This window comes from Blastocystis hominis (genome assembly GCF_000151665.1).
Source record: "Blastocystis hominis, Singapore isolate B (sub-type 7) whole genome shotgun sequence assembly, scaffold_0".
Taxonomy (NCBI): Eukaryota; class Bigyra; order Opalinata; family Blastocystidae; genus Blastocystis; species Blastocystis hominis.
The window spans coordinates 1318689-1343468 of record NW_013171815.1 but is presented as its reverse complement, the minus strand read 5'-3'; the positions used below and the strand labels follow the sequence as shown (position 1 = coordinate 1343468).

The following is a 24780-nucleotide window of genomic DNA, read 5'->3' as shown; positions in this document are numbered from 1 at the left end:
CTCCTCTTTCATCTCACAACAAACAAAACACTAAACAGTTTGTATGGAATGAACGCTTTCCTTGACCAGCTTATTCACCCAGAATGCGCTTCCGTGTATTTACGAGGGCAATGGAATAACCTCCAGCGAGACCCAGGAGTCCAGTGGTATACATCGTAGCCTTCTGCACAAACTTTCCATTTCCCCTTCCTACGCATTATCCGCATCCATCGTACAAAAATACCAAAGTAAAAACCAAGAGGGAGCGAAATCAAGGTCAAACCAGCAATAATGCAATAATCCTTAAAAGCAAAATTGCGATGGAGAGAGACCCTCTGAGGGACAGTATTTCCAGTAACTTGTTCGGCCATTTCGTATTATTAACAAAGTTAGAAAAGGAGATGAACCAAAACGAAACGCCTCGTCAAATAAGGCACGAATTCTGGAAAACGCTGTAGTGAAATCCAATCAATCTGTGAATGGGACCAAGGAATAATAGGAGTGCAGATGCGTCGATACATACATAAAATGCCAAAATCTACGGATGAAAAAACCGCCTAGCTTCTCGATAATCCGTTGCTACAACTTCTATTTACTCTGTCTAGCAGTAGATATCCCATCCAGAAGTGATAAATCGAAAATGCAACAGATACTCAGGCTACAAAGTCATTGGACGCACGAAAATTCGAGCGGACTTGGGAACTCTATAGAATTGGGATCAATTGGGGTATAGGATGGAAGAAGTGGCCTATATGCTTGTGAATAATGCAAATGATCAAAGGTATTGCGAAAAGCTGCTCAACGATTTCTCTTCAAGGATCTGGTACCGATCTGAGAAGGACATGAAAACCAAAGCATTATTGTACTATTTTCTAACCAAGGCAAGCAACTCAATGTTCCGCAGACTTTTTCATGTTAATCGGGAGACGATTCCGCGGATTTGCAGGGAGATCAAGAGTACAAAGACGTTCACATTATCGACTCTAATCAATAATAAGGATGAAGCGATAACCGAATTTGTTTGCTTCTCAGTGCTCTATATAAACTCGTGTCTGTCGCTGAGGAGCTGCTCCCAATTCTGTGGCATTTCTTCTTCGTTCGAAGAGATATACATCAATCTCTTTAACAAGATGATGAACGAAGTTCGAGACAAAGTGATTTGCTTTCCTGCTCTGAACTATCAAAATTTGCTCCGGGTGAATTCAAAGCGCTTCTTCCCTGGCGCTGTGGGTGTTGTGGGTACGTTGCTTCGCTTGTTCTTCTGATGTGTAGATACAGTCTTCGTCCCGAAGCTGCTCTCCGCGGAGGAATCTTATTCCAGCTCCTCCGAAGAGCCAGCGCAGCCAGGGATCAAGCTTCTCATCGTGATCGGTCGTGATGGTCGCTTTTTTAACATCCACATCAGTGAAAACGGCAACCAAAGCAACTGTAAAATCTTCAATGAATCGGCTCTGGGCTACACGCTTCGCTTCCACAAACGCACTGTTCTGAACCGCGGTTCCTTTCTCATTGCGGATCGCTCGTACCCCGAGCTTCCCTACCTTCAAATTCCATTTTCTTGTACCGAGATCAAGAACAGTCGCCATCCATCGACCCTTTCAAACTACAATTACTGGCACCACAAAGCTCGCTTCATCGCGGAGCGGAGCATCCAGCGATGGCTGTATCGGTCGCCTCGCTGTCGCTTCGGGCTGCCGTTCTCTTCGTCTCGCTCGTGCATTCTGTTCGTGATTTCGTCGCTGGTTCTGAATCAGATGTGTCAGTCGCTGGGCGACGAGTGGGTGGATAACGATGCAGACATTCAATGCGTCGTGATTGCGAGTTTGGATGGGCGCGAAGTGGAGGGGGTGAACGAGGAGTGTTACAAGATCTACGATGTGAAGGACGGCACACCGAGCTTCGAGAACGATTATTATGATCTAAATATGGTTTCTGTGACGCACGAAAATGCGGAAGTAGTTGACGAATCGCTGGCGAACAGCACGTATGAGCGGCTGAAGGTGGTTGCTCGGAAAAGACGCGACTTTCTTGTGGAGCTGGTGAATCAGTTCCACAACCGTTCTGTCGTTTTTTTTGACGATTTGTGTGTTTGATCGAAACAGCCCAAACCAATACAGAGATACACACAAGCAACCCGACGACCCACTCGATCTCACGCGAATTCGCGGCGCTGGATGGAAAACTGCGTCAGTCGCCTCACGAGTTTGGTGAGAGTGATGGTGAACATCTCGCGCGACCACGTTTCCAGCGAGCGATCCGCCGACTTGGACAGCTCCTCGAAGACCTCCACGATCTGCTGCACCATCGTCTCGCTCTGATTCAGGCAGAGATTCTGCGCATAGCGCTGCATGGACGACTCGTCGACGAGAAACACGGACAAGAGCGGCCGCGACAAATCCCACTGCAGAGAAGACTTTGTGAAGAGCAAGACATCGAAGAGTTGCTCGATGATTCTACACACATCACAGACGTTGTGGACGCCTACAAATACCAGAAATCGTTCTCTGACTGAATGAATTCGACGAGGCGTCGGCAGATCTGACTGCAACTTTTATGATTGTGATAGATGAAAGTGGCCAAGGAATCGATGCTGCTGCACGAATACTTCACGATCGATTCATTGTCGGAAGACAGTCCCGCGATGCAGTACCGAACAAACAAAAAGAAGATATCGCGAGGGAGCGACGACACCACCAGCATCGAAGAAGTGAAAAGAGCGCGCAGAAAACTAAAGAACGAAACACCCAATTTCGGAATCGTTTCGAGTCCAGAAAGATCCAGAGCAGGAATCGCTTGCGCAATTGCAGACATTAGCTCGAACAGATAGGGATCGTTGTAGTAGAGAAGCGCTCCAAAAGGAACATAGCTCCCTGCGAACAGATTCGATAGAATTTCGAATAGAATCTGAAACGCCTTGAGGCAGGAGTTCGGATAAATAGGATTCTACGATTCATCCATCCTTTGATCCATTAAAATACACTGGGAGAGGATTGATACAGGGTGGCTGCGAAGATAAAATACTTCTGCGCGATCGACGCAATGAACCGGAAGAACAGCGCGATGCGAGGCGACGGATCGTCGCTGTTGATTCGACTGCTTCGATTCAGCGAAAGCTCCGCCAGAAAGCGGAACAGAGCCGTGGAAAAGAACGGGTTTCCCCATTCATTGTCGATCTGGAGCTCGACGACTTCGAAGCAAAGCGGGCAACTACGTTCAACTCTCGATTCCAACCTCACAGCAAGTCGTAGCAGCACACGAAGTTCTTCTCGTCGGCACACGCGCGAAACACGCCGGTTAAATCGCGTAGCAAAGGAACGAGTGCGCCGAACTGCTGCTTCTGCTTCATTTCCTGCAGTTCGTTAATAAACGGCTTCGTAAAGCCTTCCAAGTCTCCGGGAACCGCGGCGTGCAGCATGATTTGCGTGAGTGCGCAGTAGAAAACGGTGCGGTATCGCATGTGTTCAGGGAGAGCGAGCGCGGAAAGCTGCGTGTCTCGATGATTGACGATGAGCGCGCGAACGGAAGAGACGTGGACGAGAACGGCGCGCGCGTTCATGTTTTTGGAGAGGAGATCGAAGAGAGAGACGGCCTGGTAAACGCAGAACGAGGAAAGCGAGGGAAGAGCGAGGGAAAAGAGAATGAAATAGATGAAGTGGTTGAGAACGGAAGCGACCTCTCCGTCGAGAATGCGTGTGAAGAAGACTTTGAAGGCCTCGATGCGCTGCGATGTGTAGTTCTTCGTCCCCTCGCCCTGCATGTTCACGATCGCGTTCAGCTTGTAATTCTCAACGCTGCGATGCAGACAAGTCGAAATGCGTACGATAATCGGAAAGTATTCATAAACACAAAACAGCTTTCATACAGAATCGACGGCGTTTCTTCATTCAGCACTTTGGACACCGCAAACGCGAACGAGCAGAGACGCGAAGCGTCCAAATGCATGTTGCTTTTCACCTGCAGATCTGTGAATTTCAGCCGCTTCAGGAAGATCGAAATCAGCAGAAGGCTCCACGCTACGATCGCTAATCGTCACTTTCTCGCGCAATTTTCTCTACAAGAATCTTGCATGTCGCGCGCCGGCCATCGCGGTGTAGCGAGCTGCAGAATCCACTCCGTCACGACCCCGCTATCGTAGCATAAAAGAATCCCTAATCGCTCTTCGTCTTTCATGAATTTATCGATATTGAGAAGCGGGTTTCCGAACGAATCGTCCATCAACTCGTCCAGATGCTCTGGAAATGTGTAGACAAACGCGTGAACCACGTTCAGAATGTCCTGCTTCATCTTATCGAGCGGGTAGTAGTCTTGAATGGGAGCGTTGGTGTATCGCAAGGACTCCACAATGCGAGCCCAGAAAATCAGGATGTAGAGGAAATCGCCGAAATAACCGTATTGCTCGATGCTCGACGTCGCAAACTGCGAAACGGTCTGGAAAAACTCTGGAAACTCCTTGAACTTGATGATCTCGTTGAACTGGATATTCAATTTGAGTTTGGAGAGGATTTGGCAGATGAGTAAATGGCACGTGCTGTCTTCTAAGTGCGTTTGTTGCTTGATGATGATGTTTAAAGCGCGGAGAATCTCGCCGTAAAACCCGATCGCATCGGGAGAGGAGCTGAAGATGGATCGTCGCATGGAGGTGAGATAGAGAACGGACTCGGCAGCGATGGAAGCGAGGGTGCAATCGCTGTTGGTGTAAATGAAATAGAGGAAAGAGAGGAGGGAAGGAGAGGTGACATAGGGCGACCAATCCGAAGGAATCAGCAGCATTTCGACTTCATCGGCCATGCTTTCATTCTTCGATCCTGAGAAATCGAATTGAAGGATCACGTTGAAGAGACGGAGAAGGGAGGAATAGAAAACAATGTATTCTGGAGTGAGTTGAGGGTAAGGAGAGGATGTAGGAATGTAAGAAAGGGTTTGTTTGAGAATCGGGAGAAGCATGGTATCGCAGAAGATGATGGCAGTGCTTCGGAATGTGGAGTGGGTTTCGAATACTACGATCAGAAGAAAAGGAAAATGATACAGGACGAAAAATGACTAATCTGAACAACCACTTCGGTTAGTATTTCGAAACCCACTTTCTGGTAGAAGAGACCTCCAGAAAAGAATTCTCCCATCTCGGAAAGCAGTTTTCGTTGACGCAAATCAGTTAGGTAGCTTACCTTTATGATTCTTCCGATTACGGAGCATAGTGCGTGAACGACATTGCTGTGAGTATTTATGTGGTTGAGCAAATATCGGAAAATAAACGTCTCTACAAATGAGCAGAGTTGAAGGAAGCGACTTATTGCATTAAGATCTCCCATGTTACCTCCCTTTGGAGAGACAATCATATTCTTCATTGAGAGCGCCCCCATCACGAGTGGCGTGGGATCATCGACCCGTTCGAATAATTCACTACACATAACGCAAAGCTACCAAATATGACAAGAAAACCGAAGGGAACTGAGGCGATGTGATGATTTGCATCAGAGTTTCTTCATTCCTTCTTGCCTCTTCTGATCCTGGCTCGGAGACAACGGTATGGGAGCAATTCAGAAACTGCGTCAGCACTTGGGAGTATTCGTTCATTGTGTATTTCCAGTGATCGTAGCACGATGAGTAATGTATAGATTTAGAGAGAAAAGAGGAATCTACACTTTTCGCTGAAAACTACTCGAAAACTGGAGTAGGGAGTTTCATTTCATCATCACCTTGTTGCTGGTGTCGTTTGAATTAAATAATCCTGATGAGTCAAGTAAACCCCTTCCTGAGGCAGGTATGCATGGGGAAAAACGGTTTAGCGTCAGAAAAGTGGCTCCACCTCTCCTACTACGCAGCAGTCGCCATTTATTCAACAAGCAACACCATCTCCAATCCCGTTTGCTCCTGTTCCAGCCGCTAGCCAAGCTCCTCCTCCTGTGACTCATCTCGCATCTCCATTAGCTCCACCTCCAACTTCGACAACGTGCGGAAAGGAACGGTTCTTTATTTCTAGATCTCCAGTTCCACCTCCGCCGACTCAAATTCTTCATTCCCCTATAACTCCGCAATATCGTCACGGAAAGACAGCGGCCGACCTGTATGCTCACCGTTGTTTTGTTTGTTTGGCGTGAGTTGTAGATCCAACACCGCAGGAGGCAAAGGAGCCCGAGGAGCAGCCAGAATATGCTCCAGCTCCGATCTACCACGAACCTGTACGAAAAAGAGACTAATCATTATCATCATGCGTAGCCACCAGCAGTGATTCCACCTGATCAGCGTATCGATCCGTCCACGATTCCACATCCTCCCGCGAACTTCCAAGGCCCCATGACCTTCCCTACGGATGGCGACAATCTGAGTCTCCCGCTTCCGCAAACGCCGCTCCAAGTGATCGAGGGCGCGAACAGCTCTCCCTTCTTCTTCCGGCCGTCCCTCTCGACGATCCCCGAGCAGCGTTCGATGCTGACCGCCGCGCTGTCGGGCAAAGACGCGGATTTCTCGACAGGATTCGGCGTCGTTCTCACGCCCTTCGCCAAAAACGTACCGATCCCCGCGCCCCCTAACGGCTAGCAGCCCATCCACCGCGTGGACCGTCGCGCGGGCATTCCTCGATGCTCGGAATGTCGCGGGTACGTGAACTCGTTCACCTCCTTCTCGAACTACGGCCGCTCGTTCACCTGCAATCTCTGCGGAGCGGTCAACGACGTCCCCGACTGGTACCAGAGCCCGCTCGACGTCAACGGCCGCCCGCTGGACATCGAGGCGAAGCCGGAGCTGCAGTTCGGGAGCTACGAGGCGGTGGTGGACAGCAAGCAGTTCAACATGAAGGAGGGCTCGGTAGGGCGCGGAGATGGGATTGGACGGCAGATCCCCGTGTATTCGTTCCTGGTGGACGTGTCGGTGGGCGCGGTGTCGACGGGATTAGTGCAGGCGACGATCGCCGGGCTGAAAGCGGCGACGCAGCTGATGGTGGAGAAGGAAGGGCCGAGTTTGGTGGGCATCGCCATGGTGGACGTGCGCACGCATTATCTGTGCTGGTCGCAGGGCCGCGTGCGCCAAATCATCATGGCCGATTACGAGGAAGCGTTCGGAGCGATCGCGCCGGGCCGGTGGCTGATTCGCGTGACCGAGGAAACCTTGCCGCAGATCCACGCGCTGCTCGATTATGTGCTGTCGTATGCGAACGCAGGGAGCACGGCGACGCACGCTGTGCTGTATGCGGCGGTGAAGGGGACGATGAACGTGCTGCGAAGCGTGGGAGGAGGCCGGATCGTGGTGATCCAGGGATCGCCGAGCATCGGCGAGGGAAGCTCGCTCGCGAAGGAGGGCATCAAAGTGTACGGAACCACCGACGAGGCCGCGCTGTAGCTCTGCTGGCTCGCTGCGATGTAGATACAATCGGAACGGAGACACGGTGTGGCTGGAGGAGCTGGACGCGCAGTGCCAAGCGTCCGCGGTGCGCATCGATCTCCTCTGCGCGGGCGCCGCGTCGGATTACTTCGTGCTGGCCAATCTGGAGAGCATTATCAGCGATACCGGTGCGCTTTTTCCTTCTGCTTCACCCGTAGGAGGCTCGATCTACTTCGCTCCGTCGCTCCGCGGTCCGTACCGCGAGCAGGCTCTCGCCGAGCTGCACGCCTATCTGCAAGTGCTCGTGCTCAACCCGTCCGCGCGCTCGCTGAGCGGCCGTCTTCGCCTCTCCGAAGGACTGAATCTGATCACCTATTACGGAGGCGTGGTGAACGATCCGCAGGGCAACACGTTCTCTTGTTCCTGCATGACGCCCGACGCGTCGATTGTCGCCGAGATCGGAATCGACCGGTACATTAAAAAGCCCTACGCGTACGCGCAGTTTGCAGTGCTGTTCGGGGTTTTGTGTGGCGGATAAACGATAGGTATCACAATGACCAGATGGAGACGTGCATCCGCGTCTTCAATTATCGGTTTGCAGTGGCCTCCGATTACGCCACGATCTACCATTCCATCGATCTGACCGCGTATTTGATGCTGATCACGCGCGCCACCGTGGCCGAAGTGGAGCAAGGAGGCCTTTTCGATACGCGAGAGCACGTCCAGAACATCGTTGCCACCGTTTTGGCGACCTATCGAAACTGTGTGTGCTCGACCACGCCGATCTGTTCGAAGCTCGTTGTTTGCCTTTTATATGTAGCTCAGTTATCGCTGCCGGAGCGACTCGCCATGCTTCCGCTGTATCTCAACGCCTTGCTTAAATCTCCGCTGCTTGCGATGACGCCGATGAACAGCGTGGCGAAGCTCGAAGATGTGTATCCTCGCGTGGATGAGCGAGCCTACGCGAAATGGGTGCGTTTTCGCCGATCCAATCACGCGTAGATTCTGTACAACTGCACGCCGGAGCGCGTGATGGATTATCTGTATCCGCATCTGTATTGTTTGGACGAGACGGACGAGGCGTGGGGCAAGGACGAAGGCGATTGGGTGTCGATGCCGAATCGCCTCGCTTTATCGGGGCGTGTGCTGGATCATGAGCATCTTTTCTTGATGACTGGAGAGTTTGGGTAGGAGGAAGAAGAGAGGGTGTGGAACGTAGAATCGTGCTGATTGTGGGGAAGTCGGTGCCGATTGAGACTTGCACGCGAGTGTTGGGCGTTTCGACGGTGGTGAACACGATGCATGCTTCGGAGTTGCGAATTTTGGAGAACGACGATCCGCTTTGCGTGCGGATTCAAACTGTGGTGCAGAATCTGCGGGAGAGTCTTGGAGAGCATTTGCAGGTGCGAGTCTATCTTCGAGGGGAGAGGGAAATGAATCAGATTAGCGTGTGTTTGCGAGACGATCGAGTTCGGTCGGATTCCTCTCTTTCCGAGTTTGTGTGCGGCTTTTTTAAGAAGGTTTTGAGTAAATACCGATAGAAGTGTGTTGTTTGTGTTCAACAAAGAGAGAGAGAAGTCATTGTAGAGTTAGTTAGCTGCTGGAATTGCTACTACTATCCGAGCTGGAGTCCGAGCTGGAATCCGAATCGGAGCTGGAGTCAGAGTCGGAACTATCCGAAGAAGAAGAAGAAGAAGAAGAAGATTCTTCGCTATCGTAAGAATCAGAATCCGAACTATCGGAAGTACTCGATTCTTCTTCTTCTACCGGTTCTTCACTTTCCGAAGAGGAGGAAGAATCGGAAGAAACCGCAGACTTCGGTAAAGTTAAAGAGTCTGATGAGTCTGATGCGCTTGACTCCTCTTCTTTCTTTTGTTCTGCTTTATTCTCTTCTTCTTCTTTCTCACTTTCAGAATCCGAAGAATCCGAAGAATCCGAAGAATCCGAGGAATCCGAGGAAGAGGAACTATCCGAAGAATCCGAAGAGCTCGACTCCTCCTCCTCCTCCTCCTCCTCTTTCTTTTCTTCCTTCTTTTCTTCTTCTTCGCTCTCAGAGTCGGAGGAATCCGAGGAATCCGAGGAATCAGAAGAGTCAGAGCTCGACTCCTCTTCCTTCTTCTCTTCTTTCTTCTCTTCCTCCTCTTCTTCGCTCTCAGAGTCGGAGGAATCGGAAGAATCGGAACTATCCGAAGAGCTGGATTCCTCTTCTTCCTTCTTCTCTTCTTTCTTCTCTTCCTCCTCTTCTTCTTCACTTTCAGAATCAGAAGAATCAGAGGAATCAGAAGAATCAGAAGAATCAGAAGAATCAGAGCTCGATTCCTCCTTCTTTTCTTCTTCTTCTTCACTTTCAGAATCTGAATCGGAGGAATCGGAAGAATCAGAGGAATCAGAAGAATCAGAGCTCGACTCCTTTTCTTCCTCCTTCTTCTCTTCTTCTTTCTTTTCTTCTTCCTCTTCACTTTCAGAATCAGAAGAATCAGAAGAATCAGAAGAATCAGAAGAATCAGAAGAGCTGGATTCCTTGCTCTCCTCCTTCTTCTCTTCTTTCTTTTCCTCTTCTTCGCTCTCAGAATCGGAGGAGTCAGAGGAGTCAGACGAACTGGAAGAGCTCGATTCCTCCTTCTTCTCTTCCTTCTTTTCCTCTTCTTCTTCACTCTCGTCGCTATCCGAGCTATCCGAGCTATCCGAGCTATCCGAGCTATCCGAGCTATCCGAGCTATCCGAGCTATCCGAGCTATCCGAGCTATCCGAGCTATCCGAGCTATCCGAATCAGAGCTCGATTCCTTTTCTTCTTCCTTTTTTTCCTCCTCTTCACTCTCAGAGTCAGTAGAGTCAGAAGAGTCAGAAGAGTCAGAACTATCCGAACTGCTAGAACTAGAGCTCTCCTTCTCCTTCTTCTCCTCCTCTTCACTTTCAGAATCAGAACTATCTGAAGAATCGGAACTGCTGCTGCTGCTGCTACTGCTGCTACTGCTGCTGCTGCTACTGCTACTGCTTGAGGAACTAGAACTCGAGCTGCTGTCACTGCTGCTGCTCGAGGAACTAGAATCAGTCGAATCATTCAGCTTCTGCTTCCTAAACTAAAAAACTATAGTCGCTCTCACTTGATTCCCGCTTCAATAGCTTCATCCAGCTTACTTAAGAGAGAACCGCGCTTTGACGAAGACTACAATTCAAAGACACTAATCCTCCATATACAATAGACAAAAAGTGTTCAAAAGCCTCGGCAGCCTTCTCCAGCTGGCACTTTCTGAGCCATTCGGCCAATTGCTTCAAATCATCGTTATTCATCTAACTGGGAACGAGATCCACTATTCCATACATTCACGTTCACTTGAGATATGATAAACTACAATAGTTCGATTCTTTTAAGAAATCTGTATTCCAAAAATACTCACCTTTTTGGTCGTGATCTAAGGGAAGGAATCAGTTTTCGAGTATTTATGAGTATTGAACGATCAGTACACAGAAGGCTGGCTAGTATTACTTTAGATCCCGTTCTTGAAAAACGTGGATGGTAGAGACTCAATTAGGGAAGATTCCTGGTCTATGAACAGAATTATACTAATACCATAGCCTAAAGAGGTATAATGTTGTGTGTTTACAGATGGGTAACAATGTAGCGATTTTTATTTTATGATTGTGAAGTCCTCCGAATTTTTAGTCGAGATATAATAAAAATTCCAAAAAGGAGAAAACATCGTAAACCCATAACTATTATTTTTCCGATTTTGACGTTCCTTAAATAGTCGCTGGTTCACCTTAGTATTGGGTACCTCTTCGGAGGTCATCTGGAAAAATTGGAACGATACAGAGAAGATTAGCATGGTCCCTGCGCAAGGATGACACGCATACATTGAGAAAGTATCACGATTTTTTTGACCTTTCTTTTTCATCCCCATCCTTTTTTAGTGTCGTAGTTCCCTTATTTCGCTCTCTCCTTCCACTTCACAGTTCATTCGACCTTTCTTTCTTATTTCCACCCTTTTTCTTCAAGACGATTTTTACCACTCTTAAATATACTTCCTCCCTATTTTTCCAAACAAACAAACGCAAGCCATCTTCAGAATCATTACACAAGAGTCACATAAGTTCCAACAAAGGCCATGACCAAGCCGATAAGGAGATACAGAGAGGCAACGGTATAATGCATCCACTTGTACTTCGTCTCGCTGACCTTCGTCCACTTAATGTAAAGAAGCGACGGAATGATGGCCATGAGCGAAGAGCCGCCGATGGCTCCAGTGATTCCCACCACGGTGGACAGGTCGTTAAAGAAGATAGCCACGGTCATGCAGGAGAGCACCATCACCACGGTGACCAAGGCGAGCTTCCAGTACTCTGCATCTCATCGCATCCCTCTCTGTCCTACTGGTGTTCTGCAGCTTGAACGTCTTCACGATGACCTCGCGCACCGAGTAGCCGTAGAGCGGGAAGGTGAAGCACAACGCGAACGAGATGATGAGGCGCCCGACCAGAATGTAGGGATCCAGAGCGGGGTACGAATCCAGCACGTTCGAAGCGGAGTAGCCGCAGAAAGCGAAATAGCCGGAGAAGGAATTGAGCAGATAAAGGACCAGGATGAGCAGATAGGCGAAGAACACCACCACGCCCACACGCTTGCGCGTGGGACGCTCCATCTCGCTGACGATCGGAATGAACTGCACTTGCGAGCAATGCCCGAAGCAGAAGATCGGGAGCACCACGAAGATGTCCTTGTTCACGATGAAACTCTGCAGCGCGCTGCGGAGCGGGCTCGGCTCGCAGCCCTCGCAGTAGAGCGAGCACTCCTCGAAGCCGGTGTAGTTCGCGAGCGCAGCGTCCGCCTCGATCATGCACTTGTCCGCCTTGCACGAGAAGTCGGCGACTTCGGCCAGACCGCAGGCGTCCGTGCCCAGAGCACGGATCAGCATCACGATGGTGATGTAGATGATGCCGGAGATGGCGACCATCGAGGTGTAACGCAGAGCGGTGATTTTTCGCATCAGAGAAGGCGGGAGGATCACACAGAACGTAACGATGACGAGCAGCCAGGTACGATTGGTCAGGAACTCCAAACTATCAGGAACCACCTTTCCTTCGGTAATAAAAGACACGCTAAGGTAGAGCTCGTTCGCAATGATGATTGCGTAACCGCAGCAGGTACCCACACTATAAAGGAACTACGGATTGTACAGAGACCTCTATCCCACCTGAATCACATCTACAAAGACCTCAAACCAGTTGCCATACATATGCTTGGCAATTCCGGAGTAGGTACTCTCTTTCGAGTAATCGAAGACTTTCTGAAGCATCATGTTTGCGAAACCAGCAAACACTAGACGTTAGCCTGCGATCTTCGCGCACTTACGGCCAAAGAAGAGGTACAGACAGAGACCCATACCCCAGCCCACTTTTCCTACGGCGGAGGTGAGAGTCAAAATGCCTGCTCCTGCACATCAAAATCCCAACCTCAGAGTCCTACCAACAGCTCCATTGCAGAGCAGGAAAATGCAGAAGGGTAACTTGGTCTTTGTCTCCTCCTTTTGCTCTAAAAGAGGCACGTTCTGTGTTTGCTCGGGGTTCTCCATCGAATGAATATAAATATAAAAGAATCCACAATTGTGTTTCCACCATAAATCATGGGAAAATCAGCAAGAATCGGGACATTATTGGCAACAAACACCCATGCTTAAAAAATATAACTATGATTGGATCTTTGTGTTCTTTATTCCCATCGAAACTCATTATTTAGTGCTTCTTGGTAATGTAGTTGGGCTTGGTCATCTTCTCAGGGACCAGCAGCTCCTCGACCTCCTGCTTGGTGCAGAAGCCCTGCTCCACCAGCACGTCCTTCACAGACTTTCCAGTCTGGTTGGCGATCTTGGCGGCAGTCGAGCACTTCTTGTAGCCAATGTAGGGCAGCAGACCGGTGACAATACCGATGGAGTTGTTCAGCAGCTTCTCGCACTGAGCCTTATCAGCAGTAATGCCATCGACGCAGAGAGTGCGCAGAGTCTTGGTGGCGCGAGTGAACATGTTGATGTTGTTGAACAGGTTGTAGATGAGCACGGGCTCCATCACGTTCAGCTCCAGCTGACCAGCCTCCGAGGCGAGCGAGCAGGTCAGATCACCTCCGATGATCTGGAAGCAGGTCTGGTTCACCACTTCGGGAATCACAGGGTTCACCTTGCCGGGCATGATCGAGCTACCAGGAGCGCGAGGAGGCAGGTTGATCTCATGGAGACCGCAGCGAGGTCCAGAAGCCAGCAGACGCAGATCGTTGCAGATCTGGGACAGCTTCACGGCGCAGCGGCGGAGCACTCCAGAGAAGTAGAGCATACCGGAGGTGTTGGAGGAAGCGTTGATCAGATCGGGAGCGATCTTAATATCGAAACCGGTGATCTCACGCAGAGCCTTCACAGCGGCAGCAGAGTAGTCGGGGTGAGCAGCAGTTCCGGTACCAATGGCAGTACCTCCGAGGTTCACAGTCAGGAACACCTTGGCGGCCTCCTTGACCAGATCCACATCCTCCTGAAGGGTGGTGGAGTAGGCATGGAACTCCTGTCCCAGAGTCATGGGCACTCCATCCTGAAGCTGGGTACGACCCATCTTCATCACGTCCTTGAACTCCTCAGCCTTCTTGGCGAAGGAATCGACCAGGAGCTGCATCTGCTCCACCATGGCGAAGTGGTCCAGGTACATACCCAGCTTAGCAGAGCTAGGATAGGTATCGTTCGTGGACTGGCACTTGTTCACGATATCGTTGGGGCTGATGAACTCGTAGTCTCCACGAGGATGACCCATGATCTCCAGAGCGCGGTTGGTGATCACCTCGTTGGTGTTCATGTTGGTAGAAGTACCAGCACCTCCCTGAATCATATCCACGATGAACTCAGAGTTCCACTTTCCAGAAATGACTTCATCGCAAGCCTGCTTGACGGCGTTGGCCTTGTCATCAGGAACGAGACCGAGGCGGTTGTTGGCGGTGATAGCAGCCTTCTTCACCATACCGTAAGCCTTGATGTAGTTGGGGAAGTCATAAAGTCTCTTTCCCGTAATATCGTAGCTCAGGTAACCACGCATGGTCTGGACTCCGTAGTAGTGGTCAGCAGGGACCTGGAGCTCTCCGAGCAAATCGGACTCAGTACGAGTAGCAGCTCCACGGAGGAAGATACGAGAAGCAGCAGCAGCTTTAGGCGCAGAACGAATGAGAGCGGACATTCTTAGAAGTGAATACGCGATTTTAAGAAAAAATGGGGAAGAATAGTATCTATAAATGTGGAAACTGGGGAAAAAGGGGAAACGAAAATGCATTTCGCGGGAATTCTGTGTCGTTGTTTTATCTCTATCACTCCCTGCTGTTATTTTTGAGATCCAACTTTCGAACCACACCACTTTGTCAATTTCCAGCACTTGTTTTTTAGAGGACACACATTGTTCACCATCTTTACGAATGAGTCGTTTTTGTATACAAACAAAAGAGGACTGCATCCTTGTGAAGGACATGCAGGCAAGTGAGAGTTAATAGTGAATTGAGGAGAAACTAATGCCTAGAAAAGCCGTCTGTTCTGAAAGTCTCGGACAACGAAGGCAAGTTGTTGATTGAAAAGTTCAATAGCGAAGAGCCTTTTTCTGCCGATATCAACATTGATGGCATTCTGGGTGTGTATTCTTTGTCAAAGGGTATATGGATGTGTTGCTTGCTGACCTCTAGCACTTTTCTTGGAGGTAATCACGGAGAGTGCTGTTATAGGAAAGGGAGTCACAGGAAAGCCTGTGTACCAGGTATCTCTTCCTTTTTTTCATTTGATCCACGTAGGTCAACAAGGTGGAGTTCGTGAAGGTGCCAAATGCTTATAACGAGTATGCAAACACCAGGTACATCTCTATGCTGGAGGAAGTTTTGTCGATTGCAAATTTGTACTATTCTCATCACGAAGATCTTACCAGACGTCTTCAAGGTGCTTGCTGGTGAATTATCCAATATAGATACACAATGTGAGCGCCTCAACGACAAGGATCGCTTCTTCCCTACAACGATGGACCCCATGTTTATGTTTAACTCCCCCATTATTGGTGCTCTCGCTCCATTCAAGCATTTCTTCCCTCGCGATCTGATTCCAATCACCATCTTCGGTTTCATGAAGATCATCCCCGCTCTCTCTCTCCACGGCACGCCATTCACGCTCACTCTGATTTCCCGTCGCAGCATTTACCGTAACGGTCGTCGCTTCAACACGCGAGGCATCGACTCCGAAGGCCATGTGGCGAACTTCGTGGAAACCGAGCAGATCGTCGCTACCGACTCCGGCATCGTTTCTTCTTTCGTTCAGGTTCTCTCTGAGTTCGTGCGATTCCGCTTAGATCCGTGGTAGCATTCCTCTGCAGTGGACGCAGAATCCGTACATGAAATACAACCCCAAAATCCTCGTGGACGATGTTCGCCTTCCATTCGATGGCTCACTCGCTAGGACCACTCGCTTCTGAGCGTCCATTTCGATCATCTGGTTCAGAAGTACGGCCGCGTGATCGTGGTGAATCTCATCGACAAGAAGAAGGACCAGCTGATGATCGGAGAGGCGTTTGAAACGGCTTGCAAGGAGTAGTAGGGCGTTGGGGGAGCGTTCGAGCTAGCGACGAGAACGCAGCGAAGCTGGACTATTTCTGGTTCGATTTCCACGCGGAGTGCAAGAACATGCACTACGAAAACATCGCGAAGTTGGTGGAGATGACCGAGACGCCGGTGAAGCAAGGAGAGTGGGCGTTGCACGGTTCTTGCAAGTAGATTTTTCAGCATGGACCTCAACGGCGGCAAGATTCGAAGCCTGCAGACCGCGGTGATTCGCACAAATTGCATCGACTGTCTCGATCGTACGCGCAGACACGGCGTTGAATGTAGGCACCAACGTCGTGCAGAGCGTCTTCGCCAAGAATATGCTGTTGACTCAGGTGGCTGGAGAGGAGACGAAGGAGAAGGAAAAACCGTAGCTCTGTCGATTGGAGATTCACGCGTAGCGAGCTGTCCGATTCGAAGGACCTCACGCAGGCGTTCAACAATCTGTGGAGCGACAATGCAGACGAGATGTCGATGCTCTACAGCAGCTCTCATTCCTTGAAGACGGACTATACGCGGTAGGAGCGAGGCGCGGAATCGAAGATAGAACGGGGAAACGCACGACGCGGGGTGCGGTGAACGACGGAATCTACAGCATCATTCGGTATGTGAACAACAACTTCAGCGACGGCTATTTCGAGGACTGTCTGAACCTGACCTTCAACTTAGTGAAGATCGATGAGGAGACGGATTCATTGGTTCTGAGAGAGAAGCGAAGCACTCTGGTACGGCTGCGCTTGCGTGGGTTGAGTGTAGGGAGCATTCGCCACGATCATTCTTCTTCCTACGTCGGCTTTGTGCTATGGAATCTCTCGCTATGCCCCCGAGGGCATGAAAGATAGCACGTGCTTTGCTCTCATCAGTCTTTCCTTCGCTCTCATCTTCTACACATTCGTAAAGAAGGGGTTGAAATTGGGAGAGACCTTCGTCAGTCGAGTACGATTTCGTTCTTCCTTCCTTCTATCGATCTAGGCGATCCTTCCCAAGAAGTCGAAGTAATGAGCGACGACACACTATACCAATTCATTGTTTGCAACAACAAACACACCATATACATTTACGGATTTACTGATTCATCACGACTTCTCTATTCTTTCTTGAGTTCGGCCTTCGGCATGCCGCTCAACATGGATATACGTCCATTGTTAACATAGTTCACATTGAAATTGCCCATTCTTCCCAGGCAACGTCGTCTCTTACCAAGATCATTCTCCGCAATATCGGCGGAATCTCTCTTCACACGATCCTGCACTTCCTCCAGAGTCGTCAACTCGCGCTGCTGTCCATTGCTCGCTTCCAACACGAGCTGCAGCATCTTCGCGCTGGAGCCCGTTCCGTTCTTCATCAAGCGATACAAATCAACAAGCTCCTGCATCTGGGTCTTCTTCATGAACTCGTCCTCCACAAGCTTCGTGTGCTCCTTTCGCTCCTCCTCATCCTCGCGCTCTTTCTTGTTATTTCTCTGGTTCTTGATGATATCCTCGATGTACTTCGTCATCACCAGCTCCACAATCGTGTATCCGTTGGGGTTCTCCTTCATCAGCTTCTCCTTCAGTCCCATGCAATCGATCAGCAGACCCAGCGCCGTGTCATTGTTCGAGGCAATCACGCTCTTCACGATATCATCGAACTGCTGCAGCTGCACAGGGATTTCCTTGACGAGCTTTTCAACCAAGGCAGGGCGATTAATTGTCAGGACCTGCGACATCATCTTGTCCAAGACCTTGTCTTTGAACTCCTTGGGAATGAGCTGGATCAGCTGCATGAAGCTCTTGTAGATGTACAGAGAAGTCATCATGCCATTATCACTCGAGCTCGAGCCTCTGGAATTCCATCCCATGCACACCGTAAGGCTGTGGCCTGTTCTCACCGACGTAATATCCACATGAAGATTGGTCACCGTCTGGGAAAGGCTACAGAAGGCCTCGGTCACTTCCTTCTCGCGGAACGAGAAGGTCTTCAGCAGATACTGACCCACAACGTAGCAGCGATGCGAGAGACAGAACTCGATCAGCGACGGGTAGAACTTGCTTCTATGCACCAGCTTATCGATATCCAGGCTTTGGCCCTTCAGCGTCTCCACCAGTTTCTTGAAGATTTTCTCCTCATCGGTCATCGCCGCAGCCTCCAGCAGCAGGCGGTAGTCATTCTTCACATACTTCAAGGAGAACACACGCTCGTACACAGCGTCGATTCCATCGGCCTCCTCGAAGTACTTCGAGAAATCCTCGTTGCTCTGCTTCAGAATCTCCAAATCCTCCTTCATTTTGGCGGGATCCAAGAAGTAGGACAAGGACTTCTCTGCCGCATAGCGCAGTGCGATCAGGATGGGATGCATGGCATTGCTGCGCTTTTCATCAACTTCCGCCTTGCCTTCCTGCTTGAACTGACGAAGAGCCTTCATTTCCTCCTCGTCCGAATCGGCGTATTCACTTTCCTCCTCCTCTTCCACCTTTCCTTCCTCATTCAGCTCCTTATCGTTCTCCTCCTCCATCACCTTCTTCATTTCCTCCTTCTTCTCCTCGTCCTCGTCCTCATAATCATCCGAGTAACTGTAGTCGCTAAAGTCCGAATCATCATCGTAATGATTCACCAATCGACGCTTCACCACATCCTTCTTAGGCTCCACATCCTTCGCACGCAACACGTTCAGTCCGAGGAAGGTATAATGCAACAGCAGACGAATCATAGGAACGTTATCGTTCATAATAAGTGGCTTAATGATATCTGCAGTGCTGTTGCGATACGAGTAGTAATACGAGCTCGCATTTACATCGACACCATACAAAGCATTCAATAACCACTTCGTCTTGTGCTCGTCCTGCTTCACCTTGTTCGCCTTCAAGTCCTTCTCAAACACGGTATCACCCAGCTGCTTCATGCAATCCAGGAACAGCTTCAGCAGCTCCATGTCATTGCGATAGATGAGGTACTGCAGAATATGGCAGTTCTCGGTGTGATCCTTCACATGGTTCTTCACTTGAGACATATCGGAAGAATCTTCCACATCCATTTCAGAATCCGAATCGGAATCCGAGTCCGAATCAGAATCTGCATACTGCCAATCATTATCATAACCATAAGGATTCGACTGATTCTCCTTCTTGGCTGTTACATACTCCTTAATGCCCGTCATATCGAAGTCGTACTTCTCCAAGAAGTTGATATTGACATCGCAAGTGTTCACGATCAGCGAATGATCCGCGTTTGGATCGACGAACGCCTGCTCTTCCTCATAGTCTCCGCAAACCAGCGCATAGTTGCTCACCTTACCGGTCTGATTGAGCTCACGATGAATCGTGATCGGAGTATACTGCATGGCCATCAGCTCAAAGAGCAGCTTTATCATCTCCACATCTCCCTTATTCACTGCAATCGAGAGAGGTGAGCGATTCAATCCGCAGCAAAGCACGAAGGTGCAATGACCCTTGCTGTCCGGAGTACAGAGATGACGCACAGTATCGTAATCGCTATTATAGACGGCGATGAACAGATTGTGGTAGGACTCGGTTTCATTTTCGGAAGCATTTCCATTATTACGATATCCGTAACTACTCGCTTCAGAATAGATCGTGAACTGATTAATGCCCCTCACAGTTGGTTCTCCTGAATTCTGAATACGCACTTGCTTCATGTTCTTTTCTTGGTCCTTTGCATGCTGCTCTCGCAGAGCCTCAATACGATTCATGCCTCGCAACACGGTCTTGCCTTTTATAGTTACACACTTGACAGGAGTGGATTGTGCATTGCCAAATGGATCGCCGAACATGCGGTTCTGTCTGCGATTCGACTTACGCGTGCCAACCAGGTCAGGATTCAGAGTCTTCAGCTCAAGGAACATCATACCTCCATGATTATCGATCATTTCATAAGCCTTCTTGGGCCATTCTGTCCTCATCTTCAATTCGGTCAATCTCCATGTCGTCAGTTTTCGATTCGCTTTGGAGGCTGCCTTTGTGATATCGAGAGTTTCCTTCATCATGAGATAGTCGTACGAGCCAGGCTGATACTTCTTCAGTTCCTTTTCCAACAAATCGATCTGAAGCTTGTTAGTTGTATTGGAGTGCTCCATATCTTCCTTCACTTCTTCCAAAGACTTGAACGGGTCTTTGGACAAAATGGTATCCAAAACTGTGGAATTATTCCAGACTTCATTCACATCTTCGCCATGCTCCACCAGGAATTTCAACTACACATAACAATCCAATTCGAAAACTTACGAAGTTATAACTGGCTTCCGTATCCACATTGGAGTTATTGACCACCATAATGAGAGGAGGAGCCACATTGGAGGCATCCAAAGGAGTGAATCCCCAGCGAGTCGCGTTCCGATCCTTTCGTCTTCTACACGTCATTCATCCATTCCATCGAATCCTACCGGTTGTTCGTGAGAGTCACAGCACTCTCCGAAGCACGAAGAGGCAGTCCCATTTCAATCATCAACTTCGCCATCGTGTAGTATCCATTGTACATGGCCAGACAAGCGGGAGTGAAGCAGCTCGAGTTCACTTCTTCACATAAGGACTTGGCAATGGGATCGTGCTTCAAGATGTACTCCATAAAGTGAATGTAGTTATAGTTCGCCAACTGATGCATGACGTTGTTAAATCCACTGTCGAGCAACTTCAGCGAAGCTCCATAACGATGAAGCAGCTCATACAGATCCACAGACACCTGCTTGCTAAAGTATTCGCAGTGCGCTGCCAGCAAAATGACAGAAACCGCCACATTGTGGTCAGCAGACCAGATCATTCGATCGCAGGTCGCTCCATTCTGCAGCAAAAACTCCGCACAATCCACATGACCAAACAGAACTGCATAGTGAAGAGCAGACAGCTGTGTGTTCTTGTTCACCTCATCCAAGTCCATTCCCTCTCCCGACTCCTCCGAGTTCGATTCTCCCTTCTTGGACAGCTTCAGCTTCTCAAACAGCACAGCCAACATCTCCATGTATCCGTATTCGGCAGCAATATGGAGCACAGAACGTCCATCTTTCAGATGAAGCGTAGCATCCGCACCCAAGTCCAAAAGCAGCTTGGCCGCTTCCACCTGATTGCTGAGCACTGCCAGATGCAGCGCAGTTCGTCCGAGCGCATCGGGAGTATCGACCTTACAGAGATTGGGAACAATGGCCTTGATCGTCTCCAAGTCTCCGCAATTCGCTGCTGCGGTCAGTTTTTCAGAATCCTTGCTCAAATAGGCGCCATCCGTCCAATCTCCATCGGTGATCGGATGGAACGATCCGATCGACTGGCGACCCGGATCATCCACAATGAACGAAAGAGGTCCGCGAACGAAGCATTCCAAAGTCTCAGGATCCACAGACGCAGGAATTTCAGGGCACTCTCCACAGCAATCTTTAATCACTTCCTCCAGAGAGCCGACCCAGCAGGGGTGAGTGTGATATCCACGGTTGTTGTAAATCTCACTCCAGTCGCTGTTCAGCACGATATCCTTGGTCATCATCAACTTGCGGATTCGCTTGGCGTTCCAGGACGGACCCCAAGGAAGGAAGACGGTGGAATAATCCGACGCCTTCTCGGGAGAGAACTCGAGACGCTTTTTCAGATAGGGATCTCGCATCATTGAATCGACCTTGTACGAGAAATTAGCATTCGGACCTGCAGTTCGCTGGCGATACGCATACCGAGCCTCTATCGATCACTCCCTTCAACTACAACTTACCGGGCGTTCGGAGCTTCTCCAGCAGCAGCAACTTGGCCAATCCTCGCACCTCATCCCAAGGCTTCTCAAAGATCATCGGATCGATCTTTTCTCGCTGCAGCATCGGAACTTCCACTTCAAATCCACGGTCCGCATACTTGGCTAAGCGAAGCTCATACGTGGGAGAACGACGGGTCATGTCCACTGTATTCATCTGGCGGATCAAGGCCTGATGGCAACGAGGAGTCATGTACACTTGCTTTCCATCAAATCCGCAGGAGCAGGAATCGACATCAAAGCCCATCAGAATTTCCGCAGGCGAGGAATAGAGACGAAGCACAATTTGGATGTGGCGATAAGGGAACTGAGAAACAATCGAGATGGCATAAGCAGAACGGAATGCCAGCGCAGTATAAGGAATCTCGTTGCACACAGCCTCATAAATCTCATTCAACTTTTTCCTATCGTTCAAAAACGAACCCTATTATCCTTACTTTCCCTCTTCTTCATTCAATCCATAAAGGAAGAGATCAATATCAGATCCAGCATACACATCTTCATGGAAGTACTTTCGAAGACACTTGTAGTTCTTGGTAGCTTTAGGAGGAGGAGGAAGAAGACAAGCGAGCACTGCTCCTCCAGCAACAAACACATTATCCCAATTAACGAGTGTCAGAAGATTCTCACTAAAAATTCTCCAGTTTGTGGCGAAGCCAGCTCGATCGACAATGGATCGCGTTCCAGCACTCTTTCTTTTTCCCTCCAATGGGAAGGCCTTTGGAGTATTCTTTTCCTCCTTGCTGAGCGCGACACAATCGAAAATATCCTCATTTCCAAAAACAGGCACCAAAAGAGGATATTTCTCCTTGAGCAGAGGCTTGTCAGCCAGCGCAGCCTTCTTAGCATAGACGCGACGAAGCATATGTTCCTCTTCATTGACTTTCTTTCGCAACTGTTCCATACTAGAGAAATCCTTGCAGTTCTTGAACGACTCGATGTAGTTCTCGGCAGTCACTTCAAGATTATAGGATTTAAGCTCTTCTTCCACTTCCATCTTAGTTGCATCGATTCCAAGTTTGTCCATGGATGCCTGAGTCCTTGACATTGCAGTAACAGTAGGAAGCGGAGCTGTGTAGGCCACCTTCACCTCATCAGCAGGATTCGTAGGATGAGCATAGGCAGGAGTGGCAGTTACATGCATAACAGATGCGTTCGACATATTAGGATTCGAATAAAAAAAATATGAAAAGGAGGCAAGAATGCATCGATAACTGCTTTATGATTATTATAGTTTTTTACACTGTACACAAATAATGTATGAATATCAACGATTGAATAACTTCACAATCGCTGAATTGATGAAACTGAAGTTTTGCATGGAAACGACGGAGATGGAAATAAATGATGAAAAGGTGTAGAGTGCGATCGGAGGAGGCGTCTCGAGCAGTTTGACGAATGCCACCAAAATTGATGAATCTAGTTTTTTTATCAACAGGTACAATTAGCTATGCACATGATGGGTCCTATTTTGAAATCCGTCATAAAAGGTACATGATGATATGGCAGGTGATTAACTACTTTTGATTATTTTAGCTTGTGGTTGTGGTGCTCTAATGTAGGACAGTCGCTTTAGCAAAGTATCTCGTGTTTGCTATGATCTGCATCATTCAAGCAAAAACTGACCGTGTACATGGAAATAACAAAGTGTACAGTGTATCATAGAGGAATTGCGTGAGGATTCTGCTGATTGTCATTTCGGGAAATGGACTTTCAAGAGTGATGAATGATACGGTATTGTAACAATCACTGATTGTCGTGTCTATAGGGATATGTAATTTTTACAACCATCAACATTTCTGATAGTTTACAAGTATTGTAACACAATTCTCGTTAATTACACTTCACATATCAGAACAAAGATTAAATATATTATCAGGGACTGAAGCACTATGCGATTATGGGAAAATCGATGGGAAGGGAAGAAAACAGTTCATACATCGAAATCCCCTCTGTTGCAAAAATGAAAACTATTTTTACACGATAGTTGACAACCAATGTATAGGAATCGTATACACACTACAGAAGCCTAAATCATTGGGAGTATAATAATGAGCTATACAAACTGCTTCAAATGATTACTCTACCAAAGAGGGGATCATGAGAAGTCATAATACGCACTTTTATGGAATAAGTGTTCTATGATGGAGGGAAATGCTATTACCTCAAAATGAATCGACTTAGTGTGAAAACCATCAATGAAATCCAGTCTGGATATCGATTTGGTCAGAATAATTCACTTCTCAGCACATGTAAACAAACTCTGCAATCTACTACATAGTACTCTTTCTATCAATAAAGAGAGGATCTACGTCGATTCAAGTGTCTGCAAACATGGAGCAAAACGAGATATCTATCATGGACGATTCAAGAGCAATTGATGAAGAGCAAATCGCCATTTACTGCTCGTTATCTTATGTTGCTCAGCTTTGTATTGCTTCGAAAAACAAAGAGAGCCATGGTAGGACGATCGTAGGTACAATAAGTTGATTCTCCTTAGATACTACGAAAAGGTGTGATTCAAACACTTTCCAAGAATACTCCTAGGAAAGGAACCGTTGTTACAATCTCTCCACTCTCTGAAGACATATTTTCCCCCAGAAGAATATCCTATTTCAAATCTGTGGATCCTTAACAGAGAGCTCTGTGTTAAGAATGATGAAAACTGGATAACAGATATCGTCGACTGTATTCAAAGATTTCACATTGCATTTTGTTCTTGTTCGTTTTCTTTGTAAAATAGCGATTTTGGATTCATTATAGAATTGACAGCAATACAAGCGAAATGATCGTTTCATTCCCTTCCAAATCGTCCCCAGAAAACGCAATTCTCTCTGTTTACCCTTTAGTTCGCGATTTGATATTGTACAAAGAGAGGAATCTAGTCATTTACATTTCATCCCCATGTAACTGCTGCTATTATCTCGCTTCTTATTTCTAGTTTGTAGTCAAACGTATCTTCCTAAGAGAGCAGTGTACTACAATTCATTCCCTCTTCTCTGGGTAAACAATTCAAATTTTAAAGAGATTGACAAAACATGGAATTACTTTTTCCAGTACCAATGTTCTTTCGATCATGATAATTGTAGAAATCACAATCAGAGCCATTCAATGACGCCTCATCTCATGTCATCCCAGTACAAATCGGGGTGGTAGTTGACTTTTT

General features: G+C 48.3%; 11 protein-coding genes; 3 read left to right on the top strand and 8 right to left on the bottom strand.

Moving 5' to 3' along the window:
* Positions 1–29: 29 nt before the first annotated feature.
* On the bottom strand, positions 30–350 carry GSBLH_T00000437001 (uncharacterized protein; the record flags this gene model as incomplete). XM_013038646.1 has 2 exons in its annotated part: positions 30–189; positions 224–350. 2 exons carry the CDS (start codon positions 348–350, stop codon positions 71–73), a joined length of 246 nt encoding a protein of 81 aa, XP_012894100.1. The 3' UTR covers positions 30–70.
* Positions 351–713: 363 nt separating this feature from the next.
* Positions 714–2072, top strand: GSBLH_T00000436001 (uncharacterized protein; the record flags this gene model as incomplete). The annotated part of the gene is made up of 2 exons (XM_013038645.1): positions 714–1218; positions 1252–2072. 2 exons carry the CDS (start codon positions 714–716, stop codon positions 2070–2072), a joined length of 1326 nt encoding a protein of 441 aa, XP_012894099.1.
* Positions 2073–2131: 59 nt separating this feature from the next.
* On the bottom strand, positions 2132–5451 carry GSBLH_T00006070001 (uncharacterized protein; the record flags this gene model as incomplete). Its single annotated transcript, XM_013038644.1, has 9 exons — positions 2132–2432; positions 2465–2922; positions 2958–3186; positions 3216–3770; positions 3842–4001; positions 4035–5019; positions 5061–5236; positions 5294–5379; positions 5429–5451. The coding sequence occupies 9 exons, from the start codon at positions 5449–5451 to the stop codon at positions 2132–2134; spliced, it is 2973 nt and encodes a 990-aa protein (XP_012894098.1).
* A 594-nt stretch (positions 5452–6045) lies between these two features.
* On the top strand, positions 6046–8837 carry GSBLH_T00006963001 (uncharacterized protein; the record flags this gene model as incomplete). Its single annotated transcript, XM_013038643.1, is given in 10 exon segments — positions 6046–6073; positions 6085–6158; positions 6196–6486; positions 6517–7310; positions 7339–7484; positions 7515–7809; positions 7842–8094; positions 8122–8268; positions 8299–8483; positions 8516–8837. The coding sequence occupies 10 exon segments, from the start codon at positions 6046–6048 to the stop codon at positions 8835–8837; spliced, it is 2535 nt and encodes an 844-aa protein (XP_012894097.1).
* A 52-nt stretch (positions 8838–8889) lies between these two features.
* GSBLH_T00000435001 (uncharacterized protein) lies at positions 8890–10588 on the bottom strand (the record flags this gene model as incomplete). The annotated part of the gene is made up of 3 exons (XM_013038642.1): positions 8890–10372; positions 10402–10463; positions 10496–10588. The coding sequence occupies 3 exons, from the start codon at positions 10586–10588 to the stop codon at positions 8890–8892; spliced, it is 1638 nt and encodes a 545-aa protein (XP_012894096.1).
* Positions 10589–11352: 764 nt separating this feature from the next.
* Positions 11353–11937, bottom strand: GSBLH_T00000434001 (uncharacterized protein; the record flags this gene model as incomplete). XM_013038641.1 has 2 exons in its annotated part: positions 11353–11638; positions 11670–11937. 2 exons carry the CDS (start codon positions 11935–11937, stop codon positions 11370–11372), a joined length of 537 nt encoding a protein of 178 aa, XP_012894095.1. The 3' UTR covers positions 11353–11369.
* A 19-nt stretch (positions 11938–11956) lies between these two features.
* GSBLH_T00000433001 (uncharacterized protein) lies at positions 11957–12913 on the bottom strand (the record flags this gene model as incomplete). XM_013038640.1 has 3 exons in its annotated part: positions 11957–12614; positions 12648–12728; positions 12762–12913. 3 exons carry the CDS (start codon positions 12911–12913, stop codon positions 12512–12514), a joined length of 336 nt encoding a protein of 111 aa, XP_012894094.1. The 3' UTR covers positions 11957–12511.
* A 52-nt stretch (positions 12914–12965) lies between these two features.
* On the bottom strand, positions 12966–14593 carry GSBLH_T00000432001 (Aspartate ammonia-lyase; the record flags this gene model as incomplete). XM_013038639.1 has 1 exon in its annotated part: positions 12966–14593. The coding sequence occupies one exon, from the start codon at positions 14591–14593 to the stop codon at positions 13028–13030; it is 1566 nt and encodes a 521-aa protein (XP_012894093.1). The 3' UTR covers positions 12966–13027.
* Positions 14594–15318: 725 nt separating this feature from the next.
* Positions 15319–16064, top strand: GSBLH_T00000431001 (uncharacterized protein; the record flags this gene model as incomplete). Its single annotated transcript, XM_013038638.1, has 4 exons — positions 15319–15612; positions 15644–15718; positions 15751–15881; positions 15914–16064. The coding sequence occupies 4 exons, from the start codon at positions 15319–15321 to the stop codon at positions 16062–16064; spliced, it is 651 nt and encodes a 216-aa protein (XP_012894092.1).
* Positions 16065–16942: 878 nt separating this feature from the next.
* GSBLH_T00000430001 (uncharacterized protein) lies at positions 16943–18297 on the bottom strand (the record flags this gene model as incomplete). XM_013038637.1 has 1 exon in its annotated part: positions 16943–18297. One exon carries the CDS (start codon positions 18295–18297, stop codon positions 16981–16983), a length of 1317 nt encoding a protein of 438 aa, XP_012894091.1. The 3' UTR covers positions 16943–16980.
* Positions 18298–20267: 1970 nt separating this feature from the next.
* On the bottom strand, positions 20268–22518 carry GSBLH_T00000429001 (uncharacterized protein; the record flags this gene model as incomplete). Its single annotated transcript, XM_013038636.1, has 3 exons — positions 20268–21547; positions 21579–22018; positions 22052–22518. 3 exons carry the CDS (start codon positions 22516–22518, stop codon positions 20268–20270), a joined length of 2187 nt encoding a protein of 728 aa, XP_012894090.1.
* Between the last annotated feature and the right edge of the window lie 2262 nt (positions 22519–24780).